General features: G+C 58.5%; 2 protein-coding genes across 3 annotated transcripts in view; both read left to right on the top strand.

Annotated features, from left to right (window-relative positions):
• SIN3B (SIN3 transcription regulator family member B) overlaps window positions 1-18,731 on the top strand; it is a 44,743-nt gene extending 26,012 nt beyond the window's left edge. For both annotated transcript variants that reach the window (XM_065917495.1, XM_065917494.1), the window contains exons 9-19: window positions 4,122-4,329; window positions 6,555-6,671; window positions 7,782-8,020; window positions 8,656-8,839; window positions 11,168-11,774; window positions 11,896-12,065; window positions 14,015-14,188; window positions 14,378-14,470; window positions 15,583-15,677; window positions 15,883-16,087; window positions 16,827-18,731. In XM_065917495.1, coding sequence (XP_065773567.1) covers window positions 4,122-4,329; window positions 6,555-6,671; window positions 7,782-8,020; window positions 8,656-8,839; window positions 11,168-11,774; window positions 11,896-12,065; window positions 14,015-14,188; window positions 14,378-14,470; window positions 15,583-15,677; window positions 15,883-16,087; window positions 16,827-17,057 — 2,323 coding nt within the window. In that variant the 3' untranslated portion in view covers window positions 17,058-18,731. The remainder of the gene's footprint in view (window positions 1-4,121; window positions 4,330-6,554; window positions 6,672-7,781; window positions 8,021-8,655; window positions 8,840-11,167; window positions 11,775-11,895; window positions 12,066-14,014; window positions 14,189-14,377; window positions 14,471-15,582; window positions 15,678-15,882; window positions 16,088-16,826) is intronic.
• A 2,452-nt stretch (window positions 18,732-21,183) lies between these two features.
• On the top strand, window positions 21,184-22,649 carry F2RL3 (F2R like thrombin or trypsin receptor 3). Its single transcript, XM_065931886.1, has 2 exons — window positions 21,184-21,325; window positions 21,616-22,649. The coding sequence occupies exons 1-2, from the start codon at window positions 21,220-21,222 to the stop codon at window positions 22,647-22,649; spliced, it is 1,140 nt and encodes a 379-aa protein (XP_065787958.1). The 5' UTR covers window positions 21,184-21,219.
• Window positions 22,650-24,075: the final 1,426 nt, after the last annotated feature.

Genomic DNA, 24,075 nt, shown 5'->3' with positions numbered 1-24,075 from the left:
AAGGGAATTATCAGTATACCTACACAGTTTGTCGAAAAGCTCCAAGTGAGCTTTGCCTGAAGACTGTTAGCATCTCACACACGGTGAGTTCTCCCTACACATGACGTGCTTTAGTCACTAAGTCGTGTCCAACTCTCTGTGACCCCGTGGACTGTAGCCACCAGGTTCCTCCCTCCATGGAATGCTCCAGGCAAGAATACTGGAGTGGGTAGCCATTCCCTTCTCCAGGGGAATCTGCCCGACCCAGGAATCGAACCCAGGTCACCTCCTGCATTGCAGGCAGATTCTTTACCGTCTGAGTCACCAGGGGAGCCTGCCTGTTTAGGCCCCAAGACAACTGTAGGGGCAGCCGGGCTCTGGGGGCAGCTACCTGGGCCTTCCTAATAATTAAAAAGGTATTTAAACTTTTTCTTTTTCACATAAAATAGAACCCGGGTCCAGGAAACCACATAACTGAAGAATGGCTTGGTAAAATCATTTTTAGGCAAATTTCCTTGTACCCATAACCCGTGTCACAAATGGACCTTCGCCAACCTCCAGGAGCCATCCATGTGCCATGTCACTCATGCTCCCTCCCTTGGCTTAAGAGTGACCACCTCTCTGCACTGATCACGATGCAGCCAACCCGGGCCGACACCACCAGGCACACAGCTGAGGCTCAGGCTCCGAGCATAAAACTGGTCTGGACTTTGTGTTCTAGTATGTCTGTAGATCTCTCTTCATGTCTAGGTTCTCCCTCCAGGTTTATTCTTTCCCATGTCTGCATTGGCATCCCTGTGGCATGGGTGCACTTTGCCAAATGCATCTTCATGGTGCCCCCACATCCCTCTGTCCGTCAGGAGGCAAAGGTCTCCCCTCTTTCTGTGGTTTATTCTTCTGTTTATTCACTCACTGCAAGTTGCAGAAGAGAGCATCTCAATAGCATTTATTACAGTGTCAGCGTCTGCTTTCCTTTCTCATCAGGACCAGTTAGAAACTGAAAAGAGGACCAGTTTTTTTTAGCCTTCTGTGAACTCAAGAATGTAAATGCATGCGCTGTATCTCAATACATTTTACAGCTGAGGAAACTGAGGCCTGAGTGGATATCTCTCTCTTTCCCCGGGGCAAGCTTTCATAAAAGAGGCATTGTGTTGTGGTGGGCGAGCTCAGGGGGATCAGACCTGGAAGCTGGCCCTTCACTCCCATTCAAGTACTAACCAGACCTGACCCTGCTTAGCTTCTGAGATCAGACAACATCGGGCGTGTTCATGGTGGTGTGGCCATAGACTGGCCCTTCACTCATCACCCCCTCTTCTCTAGACCTGGAAGCCGGCCCTTCACTCACCCCCTCTTCCCTAGACCTGGAAGCCGGCCCTTCACTCACCCCCTCTTCTCTAGACCTGGAAGCCGGCCCTTCACTCACCCCCTCTTCTCTAGACCTGGAAGCCGGCCCTTCACTCACCCCCTCTTCTCTAGACATGGAAGCCGGCCCTTCACTCACCCCCTCTTCTCTAGACCTGGAAGCCGGCCCTTCACTCACCCCCTCTTCTCTAGACCTGGAAGCCGGCCCTTCACTCACCCCCTCTTCTTTAGACCTGGAAGCCAGCCCTTCACTCACCCTCTCTTCTCTAGACCTGAGTGTGGCTGCTGAGTTTCACGTCAGTGGCACCACACTATAAGGCTGGGCTACAGCCTTCTCTCTTCCTTTTTTAAACTCAGCAATTCTTAGACCCACACAATCATTTTTAGTGACTGCATAGTGTTCTGTTACTTGTATGTATCGTGAGTTTCTCAGCAGGGTCTGTTTCGATGGACATTTGCCTCGGTTTCTCCCTGTGGTCGGTGCCGAGGTCACGCACTTGGACTGGGATACTCAGAGGTCCAGTTAAGAGTCATCAGGAGGTGCTTTTCTGGTGGTTCTGAGAAGGCGCACACATAAGGCTGGTCCTTTCCGTTGGGTTAACTTTCTGGGCCCGCTGAAGATCTGTTAACACTCTGGAAAGCCGCCCAGAAGAGGATGGCAGCATCACACAAGGCTCAGCTAAAATGTGGCTGGTTCTTTTTTTCTTTTCTTTTTTCAGTTTTGTTTATTTTTGGCTGTGCTGGGTCATTGTAGCTGGGCGGGCTTTTCTCCAGTTGCAGTGCGCAGGGACCACTCTAGCTGTGGTGCGCAAGCTTTCCATTTCAGGGCCTCCTCCTCCTGAGGAGCACAGGCTCTAGGGCGGTCAGGCTTCAGTGGTCGCGGCGTGCGGGCGCAGTGGTCGCGGCGTGCGGGCGCAGTAGCTGCGGCATGCGGGTGCAGTAGTTTGTGGGCACAGTCACAGCAAGCGGGCACAGTAGTGTGTGGGCGCAGTAGTTGCGGCGTGCGGGCACAGTAGTTGTGTGCGGGCGCAGTAGCTGTGGCGTGCGGGCGCAGTAGTTGGGGTGTATGGGCTTTGTTGCTCAGCAGCCTATGGGATCCTCCTAGATTCAGGGACTGCAGCCACGTCTCCTGCATTGGCAGGCAGGTTCTTCACACACTGAGCCACCAAGGAAGCCCCCTGCGTGCCCATCTTGCTCTGATGCCCAGCTGAGTTACTGTTCGTGTGGCATCCCTCCCCCAGGAGGCCTCTCTCTGCATGTGTGACCTGCTTTCTGGGTTTGCACATCATGGGCGGCCGAGTGCAGTGGTCCAGAGAGCTGCTCCCTAGTGACAGTGTGGCTGGAGTTGGGGGGGGTGTCGCCCCCCTTCAGAGTGGTTTATTCCGCCGTAACCTTGGACACCCTTTGCTCTGACGTTGTCGTCTTCCTTGCCTGCATTTCCATTGGCCTATGGGCTTTTCTCGTGAGCCAAGCTGGGGCTGGGGGAGGCGGTCCTTAAAGGTGGGCTACAGCAGACGGCCTTCTCGGAGCACACAGTTAAGGAGCGGAGACTGCTTGACTTAGTCACCAGGGAGAATCACCACACCGACTGTCAACATATCCACACCCTTTCTATAGAATTTGATATTCATTTAAACAATCCAGATGACACTGGGAGTCACTTGCCTTAAAATCTTCCCATCGACATGCACGACCATTCTGTTATGATTCCTGAGAATTTGTCCAGGGAGAGGGTCTCTCTCATGAGGGAGGAGGGCTCTGGGGCAGGGAAGCAGACTTTTTCTGTCAAGGACCAAGGGTCATGACCACCCAGCTTCTGACATCATCATCCACAAGCAAATATGCACAAGGAAATACTAAGCAAATGGATGTGACTGTCTACCGGTGAAACTGTCTGCAGATAGGCCTGGGCAGGTTGACTAGTTTGCCAGCCCGTGGCCTGGTGCTCAGCCCCTTCCAGTCAAGGACATCGCTGACTCCAGCTTCTGCCAGCCTGGGTCAGTCTTATCTGGGGTGTTTCAAGGACCTCCCACGAGTGGTGGAGCCTGGTTGCTGACAGGGATGGCGGGGGGTAGCAGTCACACACACGATGACTTTACCATCTTGGATGCTGGCTCCACCTCTCACCCCTCCTCTCTGAAGCTGGTTCTGACCGTTGTTAGCTACATGCATCAGCACGAAGCCACTCTGATCTCTCTGGACCATCCCCAGAAGGCCCTCAGGAGGCTGACATACCATTTGTCTTTTTTTCTTAAATTAATTTTTTAGGGGCTGTGCTGGGTCTTCACTGCTGAGCTCAGGCTTTCTCTAGTTGCAGCAGGTGGGGGCTCCTCCCTAGTTGCAGTGCTTGGGATTCTCATTGCGGTGGTTTCTCTTGTTGCGGAGCATGGGATCTAGGGCCCAAGAGCTCAGTAGTTGCTCTGCAGTGCGTGGCATCTTCCCAGAGCAAGGATCAAACCCACATGCCCTGCTTTGGTAGGTGGCCTGCCAACCACTGGACCACCAGGAGAGTCCATAAGAGTGCTTTCTCAATTGAAGTGTAGCTGATTTACAATCTTGTGTTAGTTTCTGTTGTATACCAAGGTGATTCAGTTACCATATATATTTTTTTCTCAGATTCTTTTCTATTACAGGTTATTACAGTTTACTGAATGTGGTTCCCTGTGCTATACAGTAATACCTTGTCGTTCATCCATTTTATATATAGTAGTGTGCATCTGCTAATCTCAAGATTCTGATTAATCCCTTCCTCCCCGCATCCCATTTGTCTATTTCTGAAGGAAATTTCCAGAACTCTTTGCACAGTTCAAGTCCTTCCTGGGGGTGAAAGAGCTGTCCTTCGCCCCACCCATGAATGACAGATCTGGGGACGGAATAAGCCGGGAGATCGACTATGCCTCGTGCAAACGCATCGGATCCAGCTACCGGGCGCTCCCCAAAACCTACCAGCAGCCCAAGTGCAGCGGGAGGACAGCCATCTGCAAAGAGGTAGCATCCCCGGGGGCTCCATCAGCTTGCGTGGTGCCTGTGTCCTGCCCCTCCACAAAACCCCCATCACCTGTTCTGGACAGATGGAAGGGTGTTGATCCACTCGGGTATTGAGTGGTAGATGGTCCTGGGATGTAGCAAAACAAAATGCCTAGGCAGAGATGATGGTTTCTTACCCTGCAGGTGGCCCTGCAAGCCACAGAGCACACGCTGCCAGCACATAGGTTTTGGCTTATCCACCATCATTCAGACTGAGATTTATCTGCCGTGAGCCCGCTCCGTTCCAGGTTCACTGCCCTCAGCGAGTTTCTCTTTAGCTTGACCACTGGACGCTTGTTAGTAGACAGTCTTACTGCATTTCCAGAATTCAAGAGTGCCTGCTCGATTCCAGGATATGTAGTCTGAGAGTCAGCAGAGCATGGCCCGTGAACCAAATCTGGTTCACAGCCTGTGTTTGTAAGTAGAGCTTTCTTGGCACACAGATGGGCCCGTTTGTTTCCATACTGTCTGCAGCTGCTTTACTGGAACAAAGGCAGAGTTGAGTCCAGGCGTGTGCGGGTGCAGGCACGTATGCTCAGACCCTCAGTCGTACCCGACTGCGACCCTATGGACTCTAGCCTGCCAGGCTTCTCTATCCATGGGATTTTCCAGGCAAGAATACTGCAGTGGGTTGCTATTTCCTTTTCCAAGGGAGCTTCCTGACCTGAGGATTGAATGCACATCTCCTGCATTGCAGGTGGCTTCACCGAGCCATCGGGGAAGTCCCTTTACCTTGCAGATACTGTGGGTTTGGTTCCAGACCACTGCAATAAAGCAAATACCACAGTAAAGCCAGTCACATAAATTTTTGGTTTCGCAGTGCTTATGGAAGTTATGTTTATGCTATATTGTGGTCTATAATATTAAATGTGCTATCAGTTCAGTTCAGTTCAGTCGCTCAGTCGTGTCCAACTCTTTGAACTGCAGCACGCCAGGCCTCCCTGTCCATCACCAACTCCCGGAGTTTGCCCAAACTCGTGTCCATTGAGTTGGTGACACTGCCATCCAACCATCTCATCCTCTGTCACCTTCTCCTCCTGCCCTCAATCTTTCCCAGCATCAGGGTCTTTTCAAATGAGTCAGCTCTTCGCCTGAGGTGGCCAGATTATTGGAGTTTCAGCTTCAACATCTGTCCTTCCAATGAACACCCAGGACTGATCTCCTTTAGGATGGACTGGTTGGATCTCCTTGCAGTCCAAGGGACTCTCAAGAATCTTCTCCAGCACCACAGTTCAAAAGCATAGTGTTATATTGAAAACAACAGCAACAGTATACACCTTAATTTAAAATATTTATGTCTCTAAAGCACGCTAACCATCCGAGCCTTCAGTGAGCTGCTGATCACTGGTCCTGATAACACATACAGTAACAGTTAAAAAAGTTTGAAATACCGTGGGAATCACCAGAATGTGACATAGAGACCCAAAGTGAGCAAATACTTTTGGAAAAATGGCCCTGATGGAATCACTCGATGCAGGATTGCTGCAAACCTTCACAATTTTTTTTTTTTAAAGTAACATCTGTGAATCACAATAAAAGGCTATTTCCCTGTAGACCCAACAGTGACCTGCACAACCTAAAATATTTACTACCTAGCTCTTTATAGAGAAAGTTTCCCAACCCCAAAGTAGTAGATTTGTTCATTTGATCAAAGTCACATTTTCTCTTAAAATCACTTTTAAATTAATGTTACTGTTAGTATGATTTGCTCTTCCCTTGTGGCTCAGTGGTAAAGAATCCGCCTGCCAATGCAGGAGACGCGAGTTCGATCCCTGGGCCAGGAAGATCCCCTGGAGGAGGAAATGGAAATCCACTCCAATATTCTTGCCTGGCAAATCCCATGGACAGAGAGGATCCTGGCGGGCTACAGTCCATGAGGTCACAAAAGAGTCGGACGCGACTTAGCAACTAAAACAGCAACAAAATTAGTGAACTGGAGTGAAGTGAAGGTCACTCAGGAGCGTCACACTCTGTGTGACCCCATGGACTGTATTCTCCAGGTCAGGATACTGGAGTGGGCAGCCTTTCCCTTCTCCAGGGGATCTTCCCAACCCAGGGATCGAAAGTATTTCCTGCAGAATCAGAATTGTTCCTTATCCTTGGCACTTCTTTGCTGGACCACACAATAAAGCCCTCTGGCCACAGGGCCCCTGCCTCTCCAGTCACGGCGTTTCCTCTTGGCGCAGGTGCTGAATGACACCTGGGTGTCCTTCCCCTCCTGGTCTGAGGACTCCACCTTCGTCAGCTCCAAGAAGACGCCCTACGAGGAGCAGCTGCACCGCTGTGAGGATGAGCGCTTCGAGGTGCGTCTGGCACCTCGGGCCCCCGGGGGGCCCCCTCCTCGTCCCTGCCTTCCCTCCGGTCCCCTCTGTGTGTCCCCCACCCCACGGGACGCACCCCGATCCCCCTGAGGTCGGCCAGTCTCCTCTAGAGTGTCGGCGATCCCAGTGCCTTCCAGCAGTGGGCTGCTCCCGAAAGCCTCCCTTCTCTGCCTTGCTGGCCTCCAGGCTGGCTCCGCGATGGTGCCTTTTTTTTTTTTTTTAAGTGTGCGTGTATTTCATTGACTACAGTTCAGTTCAGTCGCTCAGTCGTGTCCAACTCTTTGCTACAGTTAGGGTCACTTAAGTTAATTTTTGTAACAAAAATTTTTTACTGAGAGCATTGTAGATTCACATGCAGCTTAAAAAATAACAGAGTGCTCTGGGTACCTTTGCCCCGGTGGGAGTGGCTTGTTAATCTCTGAGGCAGTGTCACAGCTGGGCTATGGACCTTGACCCAGCCCATGGTCTTATTCACATCTCCCTAGTTGCACTTGTATTCATGTGTGTGTGGGGTCGGGGGGAGCGGGGAGGATCTTGTGCATAAGTGTTTGTCTTGTGTGTGTGTGTCTAGCTCTGGATTCTCTCCCCTGTGGAGGTCCGTGTCCCCAGCACCAGCCAAGGCCCCAAACCGTCACCCCACCAGTAGCATCTCTCACATGTTCCTGTAGAGCCCCTCTCAGATCTCAGCAGCCGCCAGCCAGTCCTCTGCCTGGTTCACTCTGTCCTAAATGGAAGCATTCAAGTGGCCTGTGACTTTGGGGATTGGCTGCCCCTCCCCCAGCACATATTTTGGGGAGTCACCTGCAGGCTGCATATACTCTGCATCCCTTCATCACTGATGAAGGTAACGTGCATTCAGTGCCTGTGAAGAGGGCCAGGCCAGGACCCGTCCACCTCCTCAGAGGGGTCCAGCAGCGTGGAGGTCCAGGTAGCACAGAGGCCCGGATCTGTAACCAGCCATGCTCGCTCCAGTCCCTGGGCCTGCATCCATCACCCCTTCCCAGCCCTGTCCCAGCATCCCTTCTACTGGCCCAGGCTCATCCCTGGGGGATGAGCTGACCCGCTGACCTCTTTCTGCCTTCCTGTCCATAGTTAGACGTTGTCCTGGAGACCAACCTGGCCACGATCCGGGTGTTGGAGAGCGTCCAGAAGAAGCTGTCCCGCATGGCACCGGAAGACCAGGAGAAGTTCCGGCTGGACGACTGTCTGGGGGGCACGTCAGAAGTGATCCAACGCCGCGCCATCCACCGCATTTACGGCGACAAGGCCCCAGAGATCATCGAGAGCCTCAAGAAGAACCCTGTCACTGCCGTCCCCGTCGTCCTAAAAAGGTGCCCTCATGCTTCTCACCACACCGCCCAGGGGCTCATTACTGCTGTTTGTCACAGGTGTAATCGTGAGGGGGGCCTTGGGGACTCAGGCTGGTTGATTGTATTTTGGTCTTCCTTTCTCTCCCTGTTACATCCCCAAGAGGCAAGTATAGCTGTTAGTGATTATTCGTGTCCGTCTCAAACATTCCATTCTGCACATGATCATATCCAATCATTATCTTAAAGCAGAAACAGGACCGTCATATGTCGTGGCTTGCCCTTTATTTAATCATGCATTTTGGGAACCTCCTTGTGCTGTGAACAGTTACTGGTTAAGTGGCTGCCCTGGGTGCTGGGGCGCAGATGTGAGTGAGCCCGACACAGTCCCGTCTAGCAGGGAGCCCCGCGGCTGAGCCCGCAGCTCCAGAGAGTGCAGGCCGGGACAGCGAGGAGCTTCAGGACAGTGATGTTTGAATAACCGTTAAGACCGGCCGTAGCGAGGTCCCCACAGCCGTTCCCACCGCCTCCTTCATCCAGCACAGAGCCCAGCCCCCGTGCCTGGAGCGGGCCGCCCCGGGCTTGGAACGGGTCAGTGGGTCTGCGGTGGAAGACAGGTGTGCTGGGCCGTCCCCGTGCTGAGCCTGCTCGCCCTACAGGCTGAAGGCCAAGGAGGAGGAGTGGCGGGAGGCCCAGCAGGGCTTCAACAAGATCTGGCGGGAGCAGTATGAGAAGGCGTACCTCAAGTCTCTGGACCACCAGGCCGTGAACTTCAAGCAGAACGACACCAAGGCCCTTCGCTCCAAGAGCCTGCTCAACGAGATCGAGAGCGTCTATGACGAGGTGAGGCCCCTCAGCCGGGGCCTGGCTCTCCCGACCTCCACAGCCCTCTCAGGGCTGCGGGGGGGATAGGAGGGCTGTTCCCACCCGCCTCTGGCTGACCCAGGAAGGCGCCCTGCGGTCAGCAGAGGGCAGGCTCCTCAGCTCCCCGCCCCCTCCTGGACCTTCCTTCAGGTGACTGGGGCCGGCAGCTTTCCTTTGCTGCTGCTCGCCGTGGGCCACGGACTGTTAGAGCCTTCGGGAGGAGCGTCCCATCTATCCCTTACTTGCAGGCCTTACTGTATAGTACTGATACTGTCCCAGTTTTAGCAGTGGGGAAACTGAGGCGCAGGAGCTGGCCCCTTGCCCGGCCTGGCCGCAGCAGACGAGGGCGCCGCGTGCCGCCAGCGCACTGCCCTCCTAGTGCACTGCCCGGCTTTGGTGTGGTCCGGCTCACGGGGCCTGAGTGAGACCGGCCAGGCCCTGGGCTCGAGGAGCTGGGCTTTGAACAGTGCCCGCAGGGAGAGTTCCTAGCGGGAGCCCGAGGCAGGAATCCTGGCGGGGGGTGGCCCGCTGGGCGTTGGCTGTCGGGGAAGGAGGGGCCGCTGCTCGGTGCCGGAGCCCAGGCCAGGGAGCGGAGTCCCTGACCGAGTACCCCTGGCCAGGCCACTTCCTCCCCTCTCTCCCACACATGATCCGGAGCAGCGAGCAGTGGGGGTCTCACCTCCAGGCTCTCGAGGACCCGCTGGGAGGCTCATCCTGCCCAGAGCTCGTGTTCCTCCACACGGCCATGGAGACCACCGAGGGTGCTGGCCGCAGACCACCTTCCCTCCTGCCTCCCTGCCGCGCTCAGCACCCTCTGCCCAGCCCCAGGGTCCACCCTGTCACCTGGCCTCTGCACTTCAGGCTGCAGATCCTTGAGGCCTGAAACTCCAGCCTTCCCCCAGAAAGGGTGGCGCAGCCCCTTCCGCCCCGCTGCCATCAGCAGAGTCCCGCAGGGCCTTCCCTGGGGTCTGAGGGAGAGGGCCGGGCCTGTGAACGCAACCTGTGCGGTTCCTTCGTGCTTGGGGCAGTAAGACCCTTCTCCTGTCACGTGGCTCGCAGAGGCCAGCCTGTGTTACGAGCTCCGGAACTTGGCCAGAAGATTTTGAAGGGCATTTATGACATACACAGGGTGGGGCCTCGGAAGCAGCAGGATGAAGGTCACACTGAAGAGCCGGGAGCAGAGCTGAGCTGCAGCGCCCGTACCCACCTCTGCCTGCCGGGACCCACTCAGACTCCACCCTTCCCGCCAGTGAGGAGGGCGGGAGGTCTCTGGGTGCTGCAGATTTCACAGTCGATATGAAGCACATGAGTTGCCCATCCCAGAAAGTGAAATCCCTGGCGAGGGGGCAGCCTAAGAGGCCTTGCCCCTATTTCCCTTCGGGCCCTCGTTCCAAGGGCATCTGGGTAACCCCTCAGGGCCACTGTTGAGAGCGCCACGGAGGGCCAGGCCTGCCCTCAGGGCATCCCGCTCACAGGGACAGCGTCCATGCTTGCTTCTTCCCGGAACCTGGTGTGCCTGCGTCTGTTGTCTCATGCAGGGGACCAGCGTCTCCAGGAGAGGGTACGATGTGGGGCAGCTTATGCACCGCTGCGTAGTACTGAGATTGTGTTCGGGTTTGCTGGAAGGAGAGTTGTTGACTGGATAAAGGTAGCAGGGAAGGATGAGCCCAAGGATGAGGTTTTCCAGGGAGAAAGAGCCAAGGCGCGTGTGAAGGTCTCGTGCACGGCAGGACAAGCTGAGCACCCCCACAGCATCAGAGGAGTGGGGTGGTGTGCCAGGGCCAGGGTCCTCTCCTGAGTCGTGTACGAAGGCCTGGGGCGGAGGAAGTGGGGCAGCTCGGGCTGATGGCGCTCCTGTGTGGCTCTAGACTCGGTGTGGGGGGTTGTAGAGTGGGCTGGTAGACGGGAACGAGCAGTTGGGTGGCCTGTGCTGGCGCCTGGTAATGGGAGCCCCGTGGAGGGCTCGTAGCAGGTGGGGAGTGGACAGCGGCGGGAGACGTGAGGGTGGTGTCAGCCAGGTGGGCAAGGCTGGAGGGGCAGGAACTGGAGGGGGAGCAGTCGCAGGTCTTCTAGGGCCTGGCTGAGTGTGAGTGAATGATGGTGTCAGAGGCCCGTGCTGCGCTGAGACTTCCTCATCCCCCGGGCAGCCTGGGGCAGCTGAAACTGAATGATCAGATGGTGCTGCCCTCATCCTCCCGGTCACGGCACCGTTGGAGGCCTTGGTGGTGGGAATGTGGCCTCCGTTTGGCCCCCGAGTGGGGGGTCTCCATGCGGGTCTCCTGTCCAACGGCCGCTCTGTCTCCCCAGCACCAGGAGCAGCACTCGGAGGGCCGCAGTGCCCCCTCCAGCGAGCCGCACCTCATCTTCGTGTACGAGGACAGGCAGATCCTGGAGGACGCAGCCGCCCTCATCAGCTACTACGTGAAGCGGCAGCCAGCCATCCAGAAGGAGGACCAGGGCACCATCCACCAGCTGGTGCACCAGTTCGTGCCCAGCCTCTTCTTCTCCCAGCAGCTGGACCTGGGCGCATCCGAGGACTCCGCCGACGAGGGCCGGGCCAGCCCCCCGGGGCAGGCTGCAGACCCTGGCGGCGACCGGAAGAAGCCGGCGCCCGGGCCGCAGAGCAGCCCCCCAGAGGAGAAGGGGGCCGCAGGCGAGGCGCCGGCCCCGGAGCCGAAGCCGCCGCAGCACAAGCCCCTGGACGACGTCTACAGCCTCTTCTTTGCCAACAACAACTGGTACTTCTTCCTGCGCCTCCATCAGACGCTGTGCTCCAGGCTGTTGAAAATCTACCGCCAGGCGCAGAAGCAGCTTCTGGAGTACCGCACAGAGAAGGAGCGGGAGAAGCTGCTGTGCGAGGGCCGCCGTGAGAAGGGCAATGACCCTGCCATGGAGCTGCGGCTGAAGCAGCCGAGTGAGCCCCAGGGCCCGCCCGCTGGGCGCCGGGAGGGGCGGCGGCTGCCCTGAGGAAGCCTGGGCCGGGAGGTGGGCAGCGTGTGTGAGCCAGACCCGCAGTGACCGGCTGCCGCCCGCAGGTGAAGTGGAGCTGGAGGAGTACTACCCGGCCTTCCTGGACATGGTGCGGAGCCTGCTGGAGGGCAGCATCGACCCCACGCAGTACGAGGACACGCTGCGCGAGATGTTCACCATCCACGCCTACGTGGGCTTCACCATGGACAAGCTGGTGCAGAGCATCGCCCGGCAGGTGAGTGGGCAGGCTGCCCCGCCGGGCTCTTTCCTTCACTCCTGTGCTATGGTTGACCCCGTGGTTGGCAACTTTTCTTCATTCTCAGTTAAGGTGGAATTCATGTAATGTAAAATCCAGCATTCTTAACTGAATCTTTCAATGGAACTTAGTACAATTATAATGTGCAGTTGTTATCTGCCTAGCTCTAGAACATTCCCGTCATCCCCCGAGGAAATATCGTCACCACCGGCAGTCATTTCCCATCCTTCCTCTCCCAGCCCTTTTCTGTCTCTCTGCACATGCCTGTTTGCACATTTTGTATACACGGACTCGTGCAACATCGTGGCCTTTGGCGTCTAGCTTCTTTCACTCAGCATTGTGTTTTCAAGGTTCATACACATTGTAGCATGTGGCAGTACTTTTTCTGCGTATTTATTAATTTGGCTGCATCGGGTCTTAGGTGTGGTACACAGGCTCTTCACTGAGTCTCCTGGATTCTCTCTAGTTGTGGAGCCTGGGCCGAGCTGCTCTGAGGCTTGTGTGATCTTAGTTCCCCAGCAAGGGATCAAACCCACGTCCCCTGAATTGCACGGCAGATTGTTAACCCTGGACCACCATGGAAGTCCCAAAACGTTACTCTTTTTTATGCCCAAATGGCATTTCATTGTGTGGATGGACTGCATTCTGTTGGATGCTTCCACTCATCCATTGATGGACGCTTGGGTTGCGTCTACCTCTTGGCAGTGATGACCAGTGCTGCTGTGGGCACGTGTGTGTGCGAGGAGATGTCAGCGCTCCTGTTGACAAACCTTTCGTGAGGGGAGTTTAGCAACTTGTAAAGAGCCTTAGCTCACTTCTGAGGGGACTGACAGTGATGTGCCTCAGCATCGCCCACAGCTGAACATCAGCAAGAGGAGATTGGTCACAGAATAAACAGCAGAGCCCCAGGCGAGTCCAGTGTGGTCCTGGACCGTGGGTCCTGCTTGGTGAATACTCAGGCTGTTTAACTTGACTTTGGTTTCCTGGTTGTCAAGTGAGGCTGTTCATTGCAAAGTGGCAAAGAAGTGAGGAAAGAATCATGTCATTCCTCTGCCACTCAGATGCAGTCAGTAGAAACATTTTTAACTCGTTATTAACGGGGGGATTTTTGCAGAAACTAACACCCGCAATTTGCTATGTAAGCGATACTGAAACTTTTCCAGTCAGTAGCATTTGAGCAGCGAAAGATGTATTAATACGTGTCCGGCATGTGTGGGCTGCAACTCACTGCACAGAGACGACTCTGCTGCATCTGACCCTGCATCCTCAGCTGTTTCCAGTACTTGTCTCTTCATAAACTCAAGGTTTTAAGTATGTTTATAGGTGTTAAAGAAATTAATTACGTTTGTAACTGAACATTGTTGCTGTTTAGTCGCTAGGTCATGTCCGACTCTTTGCGACCCCCTGGGCTGTAGCCCACCAGGCTCCTCTGTCCATGGGATTTCCCAGACAAGAATACTGGAGTGGGTTGCCATTTCCTTCTTCAGGGGATCTTGCCAACCCAGGGATCAAACCTGCGTCTCCTGCATTGGCAGGCGGCTTCTTTAGCACTGAGCCACCAGGGAAGCCCTGTAACTGAATGTTGGGGAAGGATGATCTTTTGCCATCACAGTGATTTTCAGTGATTACCATGCCCCTTTGGGCACTTTTTTTCTGTACATTTCTCATACCCGGGCAGAGTTTGCTGGTCTGGTATGATCTGGTCTGCTTTGACTTAGTTTGCTCCAGTCTGGGCTGGTTTGTGTGGTCTGGGCTTGTTTGGTCTGGTGCACACCCGGCGTGGAGGCCGCCCTGCACAGCCTGTTGGATGCTGACCTTCGCCCCCTCCCACGTGGACTTGGCCACGACCCCTCTGAGTGAGACGGGGGCTATGGCTTCCCGCTCCATGGGGGCTCGCGCCCGGCACCAACCAGCCCTTGTGCCCGCAGCTGCACCACCTCGTGAGCGATGACGTCTGTCTGAAGGTAGTGGAGCTCTACCTGAACGAGAAGAAGCGGGGCGCCGCTGGCGGGAATCTGTCCTCCCGCTGCGTCCGTGCTGCCCGGGAGACCAGCTACCAGTGGAAGGCTGAGCGGTGCATGGCCGACGAGAACTGCTTCAAGGTGAGCGGCCGGCCGGGGGAGGGGGAGGCGCCCACCCCAGGTGAGGTGGGCACCCAGCAGTGGTCCCTCAAGAAAGGATGAGGCTTGGAGGCTGGGGAGTGGGGGGCATTGATGACCTTGCGCCCTCATCCTGTGCCAGCCTGGGCTGTTCTCGCAGCTTCAGGCTGTTTGTCCCCTGCCCTCCCCCAGGTGATGTTCCTCCAGCGCAAAGGGCAAGTAATCATGACCATCGAGCTCCTGGACACCGAGGAAGCCCAGACGGAGGACCCCGTGGAGGTCCAGGTGGGGACCGCAGCCCTGCACTCTTAAGCCGCGCGTGCCTCGGGGACCAGGGGCAGCCATGGGCAGCATCCGCCATGTGGCTCCTGCCGGCCACGCACAGGCCACAGAACATCCACCAGGGTGCCTCTGTGCTGGCTGAACACTGGCCGTGGAGCCCCAGGAGGAGGTGGGCTCTCTGGGTGTTCCCTCAGAGACCAGGGCTATGTCCCAGGGCAGGCGGCCACGTGGGAGCCGGTCTGGCCTCTGCCAAAACCCTGGTTCCTCCCACCTCCTGCTGGTGCCAGGCCATCTCCGTGGTACCCGTGGCCAGCCCAGTCACTCAGACCCCATGGTATGTGACTGCTGCGCGCCTGGTGCCTGACGTTCGAGCTCTGGGTGTCCCACATCACAGGAGAAAACTCTCCTGGCCCACACTGACTGCACCTTCCCCCTGGTGCCCTTGAGCCAGGAAACGGGGCCTGGAAGCCTCCAGCTGCCTTCACAGAGCTGGGGACGCCGCCCACCCCAGCCACCAGGGCGCCCCTCACAGCGTCCTTCACAGGACACACTTTCCATAACACGTGAGGGTGCGGGCCTGCACACTGCCTCTTCCAGAAGTTTCCAACAAATGTGTGTGCGTTAAGCTTGAGTCTGAAAGAGCCTCCTGCTTTAACAGGGTGGTGAGCAGATGAAGGGTCCCTTGGGTGCTGCAGGCCGTGCCCATCCTGGACTTGGTGGCCCCTGTGAGCCCTGCCATCTACTCACCCCCAACTCCTCCCTGTCTCTCCCGCTTCCTTCCTGCTGCTTGTGTCCCGGTGTCCCTTCCCGTCCACCCATCCCCCAGACCCCACTCTTTCTCTGTCGGGGGCCTCCCATTCCCCATGTGAACTTACCACATGGCAGATACAGTGAAGCAGTTACACAGCAGGGACTTACACACTTTTAAGCGTGAGGCTCCTTAAGCCATCTGAATTGCAGCCTGGGTGTACGTGTCCCACCCCAGCTGAGCCCTAGGCACTGCCATCTGTGGTCTCAAGCACGCATCCGGGTCCACCTGGAGCTTCGGGAGGGATGCACATGAAGGCCCCGGGAGCCTCTGATGCCATGGGCCGTCTCTCCCTCTGTCCCCCCAGCACCTGGCTCGGTACGTGGAGCAATATGTGGGAGCGGAGGGCGCCTCCAGCTCGCCCACCGAGGGCTTCCTCCTGAAGCCCGTGTTCCTGCAGAGGTGAGAGGGCCCGGGGCCCCAGGGAGCCTCTCCCATTGTCACCAGCGCCCGGCGGGCCTGGGTGTGAGTTCACACGGGATCCAAGGGGTCGGGCGGTGGTTGCCGTTGCCTCGGTTTGCATTTCTCCAACCCTGGGAGGTCAGGCGTCCTCCCAGTGTCTGGGCTGTGGGGACCTCCTAGCCTGCGATCCGCCTCTCGCCCCCAGGAACCTCAAGAAGTTCCGCCGGTGGCAGTGTGAGCAGGTGCGCGCGCTCCGCGGCGAGGCCAAGAGTTCCTGGAGGCGGCTGGTCGGGGTGGAGAGCGCCTGCAACGTGGACTGCCGCTTCAAGCTCAGCACCCACAAGATGCTGTTCATCGTGAACTCCGAGGACTACATGTACCGCCGAGGGACGCTGTGCCGGGCCAAGCAGGTGTCCTTCCCTGCCCGAGCCTTGAGAGCCTGGGGTCCAGCCCACAGCTGTTTGGGGGTGTCTGGACCCCTGAGGTCCAGCCCATGGCCTTTTGGGGTGCCTGGGACCCCAAGATGCACTCCATGGCACTCTGGGGTATGAGATCTGATCCACGGCCTTCTGGGGGGTGTGGGCCCTGAGTTCTGATCTGCGGCCTTCTGGGGTATGTGGGCCCCTGAGATCTGGTCCACGGCCTTCTGGGGTGTGTGGGCCCTGGGACCCAGCCGCGGCTCTGGGGGGTGTGGGCCCTGGGACCCAGCCGCGGCTCTGGGGTGTGTGGGCCCTGGGACCCAGCCGCGGCTCTGGGGTGTGTGGGCCCTGGGACCCAGCCGCGGCTCTGGGGTGTGTGGGCCCTGGGACCCAGCCGCGGCTCTGGGGTGTGTGGGCCCTGGGACCCAGCCGCGGCTCTGGGGTGTGTGGGCCCTGGGACCCAGCCGCGGCTCTGGGGTGTGTGGGCCCTGGGACCCAGCCGCGGCTCTGGGGTGTGTGGGCCCTGGGACCCAGCCGCGGCTCTGGGGTGTGTGGGCCCTGGGACCCAGCCGCGGCTCTGGGGTGTGTGGGCCCTGGGACCCAGCCGCGGCTCTGGGGTGTGTGGGCCCTGGGACCCAGCCGCGGCTCTGGGGTGTGTGGGCCCTGGGACCCAGCCACGGCTCTGGGGCGCCAGGCTGTGCTCACCGCTCCCCCCCCCCCCCACCGGCAGGTGCAGCCCCTGGTCCTTCTGCGCCACCACCAGCACTTTGAGGAGTGGCACAGCCGCTGGCTGGAGGACAACGTGACAGTGGAGGCAGCCAGTCTTGTGCAGGACTGGCTGATGGGTGAGGAGGACGAGGACATGGTCCCCTGCAAGACGCTCTGCGAGACGGTGCATGTGCACGGCCTGCCCGTGAACCGCTACCGCGTGCAGTACAGCCGCCGCCCCGCCTCCCCCTGACGCCCCCGCGCGGGCCCCTCCACAGCGCACTGCATGGTGCGCGTGCTTCCTCGGCCTGCGCGTCCCTCGGGCGTCTTCATCAACAATGTGAGGGGCGCAGAGCGTCCCCCAGCCTTGCTGCTACGGGCTGAGCTCCGGAGGAGGGCGGGCGGCGGCGGCTCTCAGCCCCACGCTTCATCCCTCTTGGCTTCCCCACTCCCCTCTGGGCCCGTCCTGTGCCAAACCTGACACCCCTCGCACTTAAACTCTGGGGGTTTGGTCCCCGCAGGCGGGTGCGGGGAGGATGAGTGCACTGGCCCAGGCACAAGTGAGCATGCTCACAGGTCTGTGGGGCCGCTGCTGCCACGCGTGCCAAACCCCCAGGCCTGGGGCCGCAGGCCTCTCCTGCACGTGGTGAGAGTCAGCGAAGAGCCGCGCCAGGCCTCACGTTGGGAGGGAGCAGCCTTTGAGAACCCCCGGGCTCCTGAGGAATCGGGCCTAGGTGGACTTGCTTGAAAAGCATGTCCTTCCCGAGGGGCTCTGAGAGCTGCTAGAAACATTCCCCAAGCTGGACACCTGCATCTGATGGTTTGGGCATTGGCTTGGCCCAGCCGGCGCTGGGGGTCCTCCACCACTTTGAAAATAGACAAGCCCTCTTAGCCCAACTCTTGGGGTCCCTCTTGGATGTCCAGATGTGGAGTTGGGTGGGCGGCACCAGGACTGCCCAGAAGACCCTGCTGTGGGAAAAAGAGGCTCAAACCCTGTGTTGATGCAACAGTCGGACTCTGTGCCCTAAGGGGAGGGGCCCCTCCTGACGCATCTGCTGAGCTCGAGGGCCCCCTCCCTGGGAGGGCCCCGGGGTGCAGTTGCGTACCTAAGATGGACATTCTAAAAGTATATATATGCACACACCTATTTATTCCTCTGTGCTCATAGTGTTGTAACTTCTACAACGGCCAAGTGCCACAGCTTCTCTGGGGGTGACTGCCCTCCTTGTGGAATTCCGCATACCCACCCCAGCGCCTCCATTCCTGCGGCCACCACCCCAGAGTGGGCACGGGTATGAGGGGCGGAGGGCTTTCTGTGCCAAGAATGCCAAGTAGTTGGGGCCAGGGAGCAGCCCTTTGAACCATGAGACGCTCTGCCCAGGCCCCTGGCCCCATCAGACACAGGCGGGCTCCCCCGACACGCGATCCCGGTGGCACCGCCGAGCAGCTGCCGCCTCCAGCCGCAGCGCTCACCTTCCTGCAGCTGAGCTGTGCCAGACCCAAGGTTCCGGAAATTCTAGGAGTTACCTGGGGACTCTAGGTTTGCCAAGCCTTAGACTCCAGGCCTGGGCAATTTCCAGGCCAACCTGCCCCGCCCGGGTGTCTCCTCGCCCATGTTTTCTCAAGTGTAATTCATGCACTTTGTACGCATCCTTGTTTTATAAGAAGGACACCCACCAGAATTCCTGACCCAGACCCTCCCAGCAGCCGTCCTCCTCAGGAGCCCGCAGCCCCCCACCTGTGGCTGCGCCCAGGCCTGGGGTGCAGGCCAGACCCCACCGAGCCCCCACCCTGCATGCTTCTAGGGAGCATCTCTTCCATTTCTGAAGAAATTTCTGTTCTGGGGCTTGTACTTCCTTTGCAGCTGTTTTGAATGTAGTTTTCCTTTTCTATTTATTTGCACATTAAAGTTAAATACTGACCTAAAGCTGTGAGGTTCAGTCAGTCATTTCCTGTGAGCAAATCTTGGGGTGACCTCTTGCTGCCAGGGGAGCTGACCTGACCACAGGGCGTGCGCCTGGGAATCCTCACACCCTGAAGGGCTTGGTAACCCACTCTAGTATTCTTGCCTGGGAAATCCCATGGATGGAGGGGAGCCTGGTGGGCTACAGTCCATGGGGTCACAAAGAATCAGACACGATTGAAGCGACTTGGCGCATGTGCACGCATACTGTGGCCGCCTGATGCAAAGAGCCGACTCATTGGACGACCCTGATGCTGGGAGAGATTGAGGGCAGAAGGGGTCCACAGAGGGTGAGATGGTCGGATGACGTCATCAACTCAACATGAGGTTGAGCAAACTCCGGGAGATAATGAAGGACAGGGAAGCCTGGTGACCTGCAGTCCATGGGATCACAGCGAGTCAAACATGACTGAGTGACTGAACAACATTCAGTATTTGTCCTTTCGTGACTGGCTGGCTTCACTCAGCACAGTGTCTCTGAAGTCCATCCATGATGTAGCCTGTGTCAGAATTTCCTTCCTTTTACAGCTACTATTATGCCTATTTTTAAGCATAAAATTTTAAGCATAAAAATTTAAGTTTTTATGGAAAGTGATGCACAGTGCAGAAAGTTCCAGCAGCACGAAAAAGTACACGGAGAAAAGTAGGCATCCAAGTCTCTCTGAAGGCAGCTGCCCCCAGCACCCCCCAGGAGGTGCCTCCATGTGGCTCGTCTCCCTGGGACAGCCGCCCTGAACCATCACGTGCTGTGTCTGGGGGCCCTCTTCTGTGGTCCAGGGCCGTTTCCATGGTGACTAGTGAGTGGAGGGGGAGTTATTTATGGGCACCTCCTACACTCGCCCCGCTGCCGGAAATTTCCCGGTAGACGTCTTCCTGAGCGTGTGTATCTGCCATAAATTTCTAGACACGGAACTCCTGAGTCAAACCACCCTCCTCAGGGCGGGGAAGAGCCGCCCCGGCCTCCTCCAGCTTCCCCTGAGCAGGCTTCCTGCTCTCTCCTGGAGGGGCGGCAGGGGGTCCCCGCCCCCATTTTCCTGTGCCGTGAGAGTATCCCCATCATGTGTGCTGTGAGACGCAGGCATGGGGCTGAATGTGTCACTGGCATTGAAGGAAACTGCTCAGAAATAAGGGTGAGGCTCCTAGCTGTGACCCCTGCTCCTGCTGAAGCTCCCCAGGCCTCAGTGTCCGACCCCCCAACCCTGGGACTGGGGGCAAGGACATCGGCATCTCAGCCTCCAGCTTCACTGACTCTATCATGGACTGCTTGGTCATTTCCTGGCTGGTCCCCATGTCCCCAGCTGTGTGGCTAGATTAGGGCTCGCCATCCCAGGACACCGTCTCATCCAATCCCCGCTCCAACCCCGAGTTCATTTCTTCTTCCCTCAGCCCCCGGTTCCCTCAGGATCCCCCTGCTCCCCGACCTTGCCCCCACCGCTGTGGCCCAGCCCTGACCACATGGAGACCAAGAACCCCGAGGGCGGGTCGGCCCCATGGTAGGAAGGCATACCCCCTTCTGAGGTCTGGAGGGGGGATCTTATTCAGTAGAGAGGAGTACCCTGCCCTCTGGGCGGGACATGGAGAGGTGTCTGGGGTGAGGGCCCGAAGGGAAGGGGGCTCGGGGTGCTGTCTGGGCTAGCTGGCACCCCCTCCAGCTCAGGCCTGGCTGTAGCCCCAGGTGCAGGGTGGGCCCAGGACAGGAGAAGAAGGGGCTTTGAGAAGAGGAAGCAGGCCCCTCCCAGACAAAGCCACCGCTGGGCTCCCCCAAGACCCCCCAGAACAGTACATGGTCAGCACTGGGGGCTCTGGCTGAAGACCAAAGCCTCCTCCATAGTTACCCTCAGCAGACCCCAGGCTCACCATGCCTTCCCCTCTCTACATCTTCCTCTGCATCTGCCTGGGGGCCTGTGCTGGGTTAAGCAGCATGAAGTCGGGCAGCCCCCACAGAGGGCCAGGGGCATTTATGGGGGGTTTGCTCCCCTCTTCTGACCTCTGACCTGGTGTCCTGCCTGCCAGAGCTGGGGGTGGGGATTTGGAAGGAGACGGCTTCAGGAGGGGCCAAGATTGGGGGGGGGGGGAGATGTGATGCAGAGGGCTGGTTCCAAGAGCGGGGCGGGACATGGTTCCAGAGGGCTGGAACCAAAATGTGACCGGCCAGCAAGAAGTGGCACTTGGCCCCCGGGGGCTTCCTAGGCTGGGCCGGGGCTGGAGGTGGGGGCTGCCGCCTGACACCACCTCCTCCTCCCCTACAGCCGAGTGACCCCAGCTGTCCGATCTCCTTAGGCCAGGCCTGGGGCCACCCACCCACTCGTGAGGACAGGGGCTGGCTTATCTCACACGGCCCTGTTAACTCCTCCGCGGGTACGCAGGAAGTTGGGGGTGGGGGTCCAGCCAGGCAGGAAGCCCGAGGTCAGCCGGCCACAACCCAGAGAAGCGAGCACCCAGCCTCGCCAACATGTGGGTATTCTTGCTGCTGTGGCCTCTGGCCCTGGGGTTCAGCCTGGGTGACACCCAGACCCCCATCGGCTATGAGGAGGTGGGGAGCGCGGCAGAAGGCGATGGTGAGTGACCTTGGGCCCTGTCTTGGGACTGAGAGGGAGGTCGCCCAGAGCCAGCAAATGAAAGACAGCGAACTGGAGTTGGGGGGGGGGTCTTCCAGCCCAGCCTGGAGTCCACAGGGTCTGGGGGTGTCCGTGTCCAGCTCTGTCTTGGGGGCTCCTGAGAACTGGGGCCCCTCTAGTTTCTCAGGAGGTAGCACTATCCAGTTGGGGAACCAGATGAGGGGTCGGTGGGTGGGGTGTGGGGGTGGTGATGCTTCTATCCCCTTCCCTCTGGATCTCTCTCCCCCCAGACAGCACACCGAGGCCCCACCCCCGCGGCTTCCCCGGCCAGCCCTGTGCCAACGACAGCAACACTCTGGAGCTCCCTGCCAACTCTCGGGCCCTGCTGCTGGGCTGGGTGCCCACGAGGCTGGTGCCTGCACTCTACGGGCTGGCCCTGGCAGTGGGGCTGCCCGCCAACAGCCTGGCGCTGTGGGTGCTGGCCACGCAGGTGCCCCGACTGCCCTCCACCGTGATGCTGATGAACCTGGCGGCCGCTGACCTGCTGCTGGCGCTGGCGCTGCCACCACGGATCGCCTACCACCTGCGGGGCCAGCGCTGGCCCTTCGGCGAGGCTGCCTGCCGCCTGGACACAGCCGCGCTCTACGGCCACCTGTACGGCTCCCTGTTGCTGCTGGCCGCCGTCAGCCTGGACCGCTACCTGGCCGTAGTGCACCCTCTGCGGGCCCGCACCCTGCGAGGCCAGCGCCTGGCCGGCGGGCTCTGCGTCACAGCCTGGCTGGCGGCAGCTGCCCTGGCGATGCCCCTGGCGCTGCAGCAGCAGACCTTCCGGCTGGCACGCTCCGACCATGTGCTGTGCCACGACATGCTGCCCACCGGCGCCCAGGCCTCCTACTGGCGGCCCGCCTTCATCTGCCTGGCGGGGTTCGGCTGCTTCCTGCCGCTGCTGGCCATGGTGCTGAGCTACGGGGTCACTCTACGCACGCTGGCGGCTGGGGGCCGGCGCTACAGCCACGCACTGCGGCTGACCGCGCTGGTGCTGGCCTCCGCCATGGCCCTCTTCGCGCCCAGCAACGTGCTGCTGCTGCTGCACTTCTCAAACCCCGGCCCTGACGCCTGGGGGGACCTGTATGCCGCCTACGTGCCCAGCCTGGCGCTCAGCACCCTCAACAGCTGTGTGGACCCCTTCATCTATTATTTCGTGTCTGCCGAGTTCAGGAGCAAGGTGCAGGAGGGCTTACTCCGCCGGGCACCTGGCACCACCACGGCCTCCAGGGAGCGGGGCAGCCGGGCGACGGGGACCCGGTCCTCCTCGCTCGTGTAACAGGCCCGTCACAGGCTGGATGAACAGGAAAGGGAGTCGTTCTGTGTTGAATAGGGTCCCCTCCAGATTCACACCCATTGGGAACCTCCCAAGGTGAGCTTATTCGGAAACAGGGTCTTGGCAGGTGTGATTAGCTAGAATGAGGTCACACTGGAGTACAGGGTGGGCCCTAAATCTGATGTGACCGATCTCCTTACAAGAGGAGGATGCAGAGACACACGGGAAGAAGGCCACTTGACAGCGGAGGCAGAGGTGGGGTGATGTGGCCACAAGCCGCAGACTGCTGGCAGCGACTACAAGCAGCCAGGAGAGCAGCCTGGGATAGTTTCCCCCGAAGCCCCTGGAGGGAGCCAGCACTGCCTACACCTTAATCTCAGACTTCTGTCCAGAACTGCCAGAGAATAAACTTCTGTTGTTTGAAGTCACCTGGTTTGTGGTACTGAGTTATGGAAGGCCCAGGAAAAGATGGGGATTCAATGTAGGTTCCTGGGTCTGACCAGTTCCCCTGTGACCGAGTCCAAGGTAGGGATGAAGTGAGGCTGATGCTGCCTTAAGGCCTGCTGTAGGACCCCACCCAGGAGGAGGCCTGGGCCCCCGACACCCCTGGGGGCCAAGGCAGCTGAGAGCCCTGTTGGCTGTCCTTCTCATTCCCAGAAGCCAGGCCCTGGCTTGGGGATGGGCTTTATGGCTCTGAGCCTCCCTCCTCAGCCCCCCAAAGCCTGGTGCAACCCATCATTGGGAGCCACGGGGCTCAGCCTCCATGATCCTGGTTACCCGACATCACCTCCTGCTCCTCACCTGTGGTCTGATCCCTCTTCCATCAGCTCCCCTGTGGAGCGGGTGGGTGGGACAACAAGAGGATTTAGGGTGTGCACCCAGGTTCAGGGGGCTTCAGCTTTGCAAATCCCACCCCCAACCACTTGAAGGCTGGTTTGAATCGAGTTGGGGGACACCACGTGCGGAGGGGTGACCGTAGCCCCAGACACACACACACACACACATACCCTGCTGCTCCCCACCCGGACGGGCAGCACGGAGCACAGTGTCGGGAGCCCCTGAGGCATCAACTGTGGGGTAAGTAAGCCATGCCCAGAGGCAGGGGGCACGGGCACCACTTCTGGGCTCCCCACTGAGTTCATGTGAGGTCTGGGGAAGAGTGCCCAGCCCCAGGACACACACACACACATGCTTGCCCACATAAGAGGGAGCCTGGGGCCATGTGAGTAAGGCCAATGTCACTAACCTGGTGTGATGACGTACTGGAGTATCCCAAGATGCTACCACTGGGGGAAGTTGGGTACCTGAGACCTCTCTCTGTTGCTATGTTGTTGTTGTTTAGTCGCCCAGTCGTGTCCCACTCTTTGCCACCCCGTGGACTGTAGCCTGCCAGGATTCTCTGTCCATGGGATTTCCCAGGCAAGAACAC

The sequence above is a fragment of the Muntiacus reevesi genome, chromosome 1 (assembly GCF_963930625.1).
Source record: "Muntiacus reevesi chromosome 1, mMunRee1.1, whole genome shotgun sequence".
NCBI lineage: Eukaryota > Metazoa > Chordata > Mammalia > Artiodactyla > Cervidae > Muntiacus > Muntiacus reevesi.
Note: the sequence above shows the minus strand (reverse complement) of the source record. Positions and strands in the feature narration are given on the sequence as shown.

Excerpts from the sequence above, each read along its gene's own strand:
- F2RL3 (XM_065931886.1), top strand. The coding sequence starts at position 21,220 with ATGTGGGTATTCTTGCTGCTGTGGCCTCTGGCCCTGGGGTTCAGCCTG. Across the intron at positions 21,326-21,615 it reads GAGCGCGGCAGAAGGCGATG|ACAGCACACCGAGGCCCCAC; the intron begins GTGAGTGACCTT and ends CTCTCCCCCCAG.